Source organism: Anneissia japonica, unplaced genomic scaffold (genome assembly GCF_011630105.1).
Source record: "Anneissia japonica isolate Jap-2015-1 unplaced genomic scaffold, ASM1163010v1 scaffold483_len1788099_cov177, whole genome shotgun sequence".
In the NCBI taxonomy this organism is placed as follows: domain Eukaryota; kingdom Metazoa; phylum Echinodermata; class Crinoidea; order Comatulida; family Comatulidae; genus Anneissia; species Anneissia japonica.
The window spans coordinates 102,610-111,169 of record NW_022682587.1 but is presented as its reverse complement, the minus strand read 5'-3'; the positions used below and the strand labels follow the sequence as shown (position 1 = coordinate 111,169).

The window sequence follows — 8,560 nt, the reverse complement described above, 5'->3', positions numbered from 1 at the left end:
AAACACAACGACCATATATTCAAGCTGCCTAGTATCTGGCAAATCCCCCCTTCCAGTACATTATAATTTTTATGAAATATCTTATGGAATGAATATGGAGTATTGTACAACATGGTTTGATGTAAAGTAATGAATTCTACTTTCAGCTGAGGTGTTAGATGATTAGATCTACCTCCCGGCACGTATATTCCTGATCATCCAACAATGAGGAAAGTAAAGATTTCACTACTTTATCAGAAAAAATGTATTTCTTTTTCATATACCTCATATAAAACAGAAACTGTCCGTCTACATACCAGCGGGTCATTTTGGGTAGTATTTTTTGCCCCGCATCCTCATAAATTTGGTAAATACACAGAAGTATTTGAAACTATAGTACCATGTACCGGGTGGAATTGATGTTATTATCTAATTAATATAAACTTATAAAGTATAGTAGTTGCATAAATACACATAAGAACTTAAAAACCAGTTTCTGTTGCAGGTTCAAGCCTTGTAAAATTATCAATTTCTTCGTAGGTGTGGGTGGTACTTCTACTATTGGTGTTTGAGTGATTTATTACATTAACCTCATTAACCTGCATGTCTAAATACTGCATAGCTGTATTAAAATCCAGGTAGCTATCATGATGCAGTGTATTCTGCATGTTTAGTGAAAACTCACTAGGTTCAAAAGGACTTTGGAAGTGCCAATTATTAGATAAGATATGATCAATCCTGTTTATAATTTGTTCAGTCTGAGGTCTCATTGATTTTCTTGAGTAGAAGAATAAGCAAAGCATGACAATAAATGCCACTATAAAAATACATGTGATGACAATTAAAAGGGAAAGCTCTAAATGATGGTGATGCAGATTACTTGAACCTTTTGGAATGCCAGTTTTGATGAAAGCTGATTTTTTCGAAATGCCATTTGAAGTAGGCGATGTGGTACTAATCTGAGAGTCTGTGGAGTGATGGGTAGAGTCTGTTGTAGAAGACATTGTAGATCTTTGTTGAATGCCAGTGGGGGTGGAAGCTGATTGTGTTGTCACAGTTTGATTTGAAATAGGCAATGTGGTACTAAACTGAGGGTCTGTGGGTCGATAGGTAGTAACTGTTTTAGAAGAAATCATAGAATCTTGTTGAATGCCAGCAGTGGTGGAAGCTGATTGTGTTGTCACAGTTTGATTTGAAATAGGCAATGTGGTACTAAACTGAGGGTCTGTGGGTCGATAGGTAGTAACTGTTTTAGAAGACATCATAAAATCTTGTTGAATGCCAGCAGTGGTGGAAGCTGATTGTGTTGTCACAGTTTGATTTGAAATAGGCAATGTGGTACTAAACTGAGGGTCTGTGGAGCGATAGGTAGTAACTGTTTTAGAAGACATCATAGAATCTTGTTGAATGCCAGCAGTGGTGGAAGCTGATTGTGTTGTCACAGTTTGATTTGAAATAGGCGATGTGGTACTAAACTGAGGGTCTGTGGAGAGATAGGTAGTAACTGTTGTAGAATTAGACATTGTAGAATCTTGTTGAATGCCAGCGGTGGTGGAAGCTGATTGTGTTGTCGTAATGCCATTTGAAGTAGGCGATGTGGTACTAATCTGAGAGTCTGTGGAGTGATGGGTAGAGTCTGTTGTAGAAGACATTGTAGATCTTTGTTGAATGCCAGTGGGGGTGGAAGCTGATTGTGTTGTCACAGTTTGATTTGAAATAGGCGATGTGGTACTAAACTGAGGGTCTCTGTCAGTGTGCAATATATCATTTGAGGGTGAGGATGCTTGAGGTAATGCTGTGGGCTGAGTCAAGTTTTTAAAATACAATATGATACACGAAGGTGGTGATATATCGTTATACAGTGTACAGTCAGCAAAGCATTCTTCCTTGAATAATGAAACTATTCTGTCATTTATATTATCTGTGATCACTTGACTATATTGAAAGACACATGAATCAATCAAAATGTTGGAAGATGTAATGTTACACATTACTATATAGTGATTTATGCCAGAATTACAAGACATGAAATGTCCATACAATTTCGTGGTATGTTCACTAGTCAAATCTTCCATCTTTTTAGTTGTGTAAGCAGCAATTTCCTCCCTTGATAGTGTGTCCTGGTTCAAATAAAGCGATATACTACACGAACGTTCTGGTTTTTTTGAGTTATCAGTTTTACAGGCATCGCGGCAGTCTTTCATCAATGATAAAACTATGCTATCATCTATATCGTCTTCAGTCACTATTTCAGTATTATTCAAGACACATGAATTATCCAAACTGTTGGAATCTGGGATACATTTTACTATATACCGATACTGTTCTGCGCCAGATGTACAAAACGTGGCTTTTTCATGCATTAAACGTGGAATAGGTTTACTAGTGGCATCCAAATCTGTTTCAGTTTTGTCAATAGCAATTACCAGTGTTAATAAAATCCCCATAAGGATAAGTAAAGCGAGGTCATGACAGCTTCTCGCCATATTACATGCAAGTGCCTAGTTGTATCTCTGGTATTTTAAAAATAAGTTGAAAAAGCTGTAAAATAAATATAAACATAATTTAATACAATATTTATTGCAGTGCCAACTCATGTTTTAACATGTTCGCTGCTAGTGACACTATACTCATTTCACAGGGTGTTGCTGAGGGTTGTGCTATAGGCACGACTATACTCGTCAAAACTGAGGTGACATTCTAGCATTTATTACTTCATTGTTACATTGTAGAACCACAGACTTAACGGCTGATAGTTTGGGGCAGATTCACCTACATGATAAGGTACAAATAATGTACAGTAAATATATGTTTGTTGTGTTATGCAGTACACTCAATTGCACGAGTGGGGGCACCCTCTGAACATATACAACCTGGATTTTTTTTATATATGTTGTTGCCAACACCTTGGGCAACAATTTACATAAATTATAATTTTATGTCTGCATGATCCACTAGGTCAAATTCAAGGTCAAAAAGAAGGTCAAAGGGTCACTGACATTAGATATGGTCAATTATACAAAATAATGGCAGATTTAGATTCCGTAGTTAATTCCCTTTTTCTTTTTTTTTTTTTAAATACTAATTTTGTGAATGTTGGCCAACCCACTGCTGAGATATTGAGGTTTAAACGTTGGCGGCCACACCCATTTTGACCAATATTGCCAAAATTGGGTGTGTCATAAATCCCAGAATAATGACCAGATTTTGCTGAAAATTAGGATTTTACTGTTTGATGCCAAACCCAACATGCATACTGATTTTCATCGAAGTCGGAGTTGATCGGGTTAAACCCATTGGGTGATTTGACATGGAATGACCCATTTGTCTGTAATTGTTAGCATTGTTTGTGGCATTTACCTGTGTATATGGGGGTAGTCATTGAAAGCTTTCAATCGTTTGGACCCATACCATTCATTAATGATTTATTTATAATGGAATGTACAGATTTTGTATTATAGCGTGATGCAAGTCTAGTATCAGAATTATGAACATCAAGGTTACTATTTTCAGATAATAAAATTGTAAAGAAAAAATGATTAATGGTTATTTAAGCAACCAGCATGGGACTTACATGGCAAGAAAGCTTAATTTATGAGCTACAATTGACCGTTCACCCCAAAGTTTAGCGACCTGTCGTTGTAGAGTTATGGTAAAAAGAAGCAGGAAGTATACCAAAAAACACTCTAATTTTAACCTTTTTCCTATGCAAAAGCATAAGAGATAGTCAATTTTGAAAGAAAAATGATCACTCAATTTTGCATTAATTGTAAAAATATATAGATGATTATAAAGCTTAAAACATCTAGTTTCATAATCCGATCGCCCCAGATTGCCAGATGAAACCTTTCAAATTATATAGTCGATTTTGTGAGAAAAGGGGGTCCGGTTTTGACTCATTTACTGTGTTGAAGTGTACAATGAACCGTTCAGTGAGCAGATGTCCTCAAGTTTTCAATATGATTTGATAATTTTCACTATAGTGACCCTTTTGACTTATAAGTGAAGAGTCCTTTTTCATGTTTAGAAGGTCCTAAGGATCATTCCTGGTAAATTTGAGCTCAATTGGTCTATTTTGAAAATTTAACCCCGATGACCCCTATGTGACCCCTGATCCCAGACTGGGGTGTAGGTGTCGCTGGTTCTTAATGACGAAATTTGATTGAATTTGGTCCAATGGTTTGCCATTAGTACCATTTTGAAATGTTACTAGAGAGAACAAAAGAATAACCCTTTAATGACCTTTGACCGTAAATCGCTGAACACCATAAGACCCTACATTATGCCAATACATATGTGCCCAGGACAAGACTGTGTTATGTCATTTGTGACAGAAGAAGTCTTTTATTTATTTTTTTGAAAGTGTTTTACCCTAATGACCCCTATGTGACCTTTGACCCCAAGCAGTGAACACCCCATGTATGAAAGGTGTCACCGATTATACTGACCAGGTTTGGTTGAAATCGGCACAACCGTTTGGCACTAGTAGCGTTTTGAAATGTTGCCAGAAAAAAGATAAAAATCACCCCTTAATTACCTTTGATCCCTTATCCCTGAACACCCTATAGACCCTGCCTTATGCCAATGTATATGTGCAAAGGACAAGACTGTGCTACCTAATGCCCCTTATGTGACCTTTGACCCCAAGTTGTGAGCAAAACATAAATGGGAGATGGCACCAGTCCTACTGACCATTTTTTTTATAAAATCGGTCCAGTAGTTTGCCACTAGTAGCCTTTTAAAATGTTGCCAGAAAGAAAGAAAGAAACTGCTAAGAAACAGAACCCAGTCAGCTGCTGCTGACTGGGTAAAGAAAGAAGAAACTGCTAAGAAACAGAACCCAGTCAGCTGCTGCTGACTGGGTAAAGAACTAGAGACACTATGTTCTATAGAACATGAACCCAGTCATTTTTCAGGATTTGATCCCCAGATGACCCCTATGACCTTCGACCTCAAGCTGTGAACACCCCATGCTTGGTAGGAGTCTCTCTAATGGAATCGGTCCAATCGTTTGTCACTAGCATTATTTGATAATTTTCACCTTAATGACCCCTGTGATTTTGACCTTTGAACTTAATTGACATTAAGAACATATTAAAACATACTTACAATGTACAAAGTATCATTAGTAATGAATTTGAGCTACATGAAAAAATATGGAAAAGACTGACCTTTGACCTATAAACTTTGAACTACACGGTGAAGAGTATTTTTTTTTTAATGTTTAGAAGGTTTTAAGGATCATTCCTGGTAAATTTGAGCTCAATTGCGCTATTTTGAAAATTTGACCCCAATGATACATATGTGACCCCTAATCTCAGACATGGGTGAAGGAGGTGTCAATGGTTCTTAATAACTAAATTCCATTGAATTCGGTCCAATTGTTTGCCATTAGTAGCTTTTTGAAATGTTGCTAGATAAAACAACAGAATAACCCTTTAATGACCTTTGACCCTAAATCTCTAAACACCATAAAGACCCTACCTTATGCAAATGCATATGTGCCCAGGACAAGACTGTGCTATGTTATTTGTGACAGAAAAAGTCTTTTATTTATTTCTTTGGATTTTTTTTATCCCAATGACCCCTATTTGATCTTTGACCCCACACAGTGAACACCCCATGTATGAGAGGTGTCACCGGTTATACTGACCAGGTTTGGTTGAAATCGGCACAACCGTTTGGCACTAATAGCGTTTTGAAATGTTGAGAGAAAAAAGATAAAAATTACCACTTAATGACCTTTGACCCTTATTCTGCCTTATGCCAATTTATATGTGCAAAGGACAAGACTGTGCTACCTTATTTGTGAGAGAAGTAGTCTTTTATATGATTTTTGGTTTTTTGACCCTAATGCCCCTTATGTGACCTTTGACCACATGTTGTGAACAACACATCATGCTGCATTTTTGGCCGTTAGCAGAACTGGTCCATGGCACCCGCTTTTGGAAAAACCGGGGTTATAAATTCTGCTGGTTTGTTGAAGAGCGATGGGTTCTTAAATTATTTATTGCCACTGAAGCCCATGAGATAAAGTGAATGATTGTAATGGGTTTCTTTTTTACATTCCAATGGCTATATGTTGCTGGCCAGGACTCTCTTGTTAACTCCCAATGGACATTCTTAAACCAATTAAAGTTAAGTTTATGGAGCTGCTAACAGCTCCCTCTGGACCATTTGACAGCTCACTCTCAACTATCAGACAGCTCACTATGGACCATTTCTGCTAATGGGGACTTTTGCCTCATGATAAATGGGAGGTGTCACCGATCCTACTGACCAAGTTTTTATTAAATCGGTCCAGTAGTTTGCCACTAGTAGGTTTTTTAAATGTTGCCAGAAAGAAAGAAGAAACTGCTCAGAAACAGAACCCAGTCAGCATGCTGACTGGGTAAAGAAAGAAAGAAGGAAAGAAGAAACTGCTCAGAAACAAAACCCAGTCAGTACTTTTATGACTAGTTTATTTGTGACAATACACAAGCTGTCGTGCACACAGTGCACTTCTTCAGGTGAATGTGAAGTTAACATTTGTGTCCATTGTCCAATCTCCGACAACAACTCATTCACAGCCAACTCCCTACTGATAATAATACACCCGGAACTTTTCCTTGCAATAGTAACAAATGCTTACTTAGCCCCCATATCACACTGACAACAAAATAACAGGACCTAATGGTAAAAGCATATCCATAACAGGCACATACTCATGCACATCTACTAATGTCATCTACGCAATCACATGTCAAAAATGTCCTAAAGCAGTATATATACAGTAGGACAAACAGGACAATCCCTCAGACAACGACTCAATGGACACAAATCAGACATACGACAAACACAACCACAAACCAGTAGCAGAACATTTCAACTCTAATTCACACTCCATGCTCGACATTAAGGTTGCTGTGATTAAAAAACCTAACTTCAAAAACAGCCTAGAAAGAGAAATTGATGAACAGAAATTTATCAATAAGCTTAATTGTGTAGAGCAGGGCCTTAATATTAGGACTATGGTTTTTTCTCGCATTATAGAACATAATATTCACACTCTGTATGCTTTTTCTATATCTCATTTTCTGCCATTAGTGTTTTCATAGTTTTATATATCTATCATGCTATGCTTAGGCTTTTATATAGATTCTTTTATTATTATATGTCATCTGATTACAGTCCTTGATTTTACTATATGATGTTCAGACACTATATAACTATGGTTCTATATTTATACTGTTATATTTTTACTATGCTTTTATAATATATTAGTACTGTATATCATTATATGATGTCCAGACTTTTGTCATAATTGTATGCTTGAATAAATTAACTTGCTTAGGTCTATCCACCAAGTTTATGTTAACTTCACATTCACCTGAAGAAGTGCACTGTGTGCACGAAAGCTTGTTTACTGTCACAAATAAACTAGTGATAAAAGTACTGAATATCCTTAGTTTTATTTTCTATTATAAAATTTAGTGTGTGAGTAGGCTACTCTTTGTGCTTTTCTTCTTTAATTTAGTTCAAATTTGTGTTTCTGTATTACTAAAATAATCGCTAATATTCTCACAATCAAGATTTGGATGAATATCCAAGTTTATTCATTTCATCCCACAAAAGTTTAGGATCATGTTTATATTTCATTTCAAGTGATAAAAATAATCTGATGTATATTTTCGAATTTTACTCGTGCATTTGAACAATTTATATTAAAAAAAAATTGGAGGAACAATTGTTTCTAAACTAACCCATCGGTGGTACACATCTTAATTGACATTGTCAGTCAATTTACATTCATCAAGGTCCCTGACTGTATTTGAACCAGGGCCCCTCACTCACAACCTAGTGCAGCCATCTAGCGGTACTATTTCCTCAAATTTTCACACCTCAACCCCAACCATGGTTGAGAAATTTAGTCAAAATTTAGCACTTTCCCATAAATGTTTCTTGGCATTTACCTGTGCATAAGTAATTGTGACCATTTAATAAATGTTATTTCTGCTTTTAATATAAATTTGAAAAGATAAGATGTTTTGAAAAGGGTTAAATTCATTGAACAATCCTAACGGCCTAGATTAGACAAGCAAATTTATTTATTGTAATGTTATTGAAGTAAATACTTTGAAGTTGTCTTTACTGACTCCAATGTTTATGAATTCCACATATTCATAATAACTAACAAACAAAGAGAAAATAAGCATTTTATAATGTAGGTGTCAATAATGTCCTATTAAATTACCATTTTTTTCAGCCATAAACCTTCTGCACACACACCCCCATGGGGGGGAGGGTTTAGCCACCATATTGTTTGTGTTAACATTTCATCTCAACAACAATAATAACAATAATAATAATAATAATAATTCAATGATACTAATTTAAAATAATTTGCGTTCTGTTATGACAAATGCTCATTTAGATAGCCTCATGATCGTTGGAATACATCGTGATAGGTGAAGCAACCTCAACCATGACAGCGTGGTTGACAGATTTCATGCAAAATTTCCAAAATATAGAATTTCACTTTCAAGAATGAGGATTTGAAAATAAATTAGATGGTTACATTGCATACTCTTTGTTACTTGCT

The 8,560-nt window shown here is 36.0% G+C and overlaps 1 protein-coding gene across 1 annotated transcript; it reads right to left on the bottom strand.

The window, feature by feature from the left end:
* Positions 1-461: 461 nt before the first annotated feature.
* LOC117108913 lies at positions 462-2,465 on the bottom strand. The gene has a single exon (XM_033251455.1). It carries the CDS (start codon positions 2,463-2,465, stop codon positions 462-464), a length of 2,004 nt encoding a protein of 667 aa, XP_033107346.1.
* Positions 2,466-8,560: the final 6,095 nt, after the last annotated feature.

Coding starts and splice junctions, on each gene's coding strand:
- LOC117108913 (XM_033251455.1), bottom strand. CDS start 2,465: ATGGCGAGAAGCTGTCATGACCTCGCTTTACTTATCCTTATGGGGATT.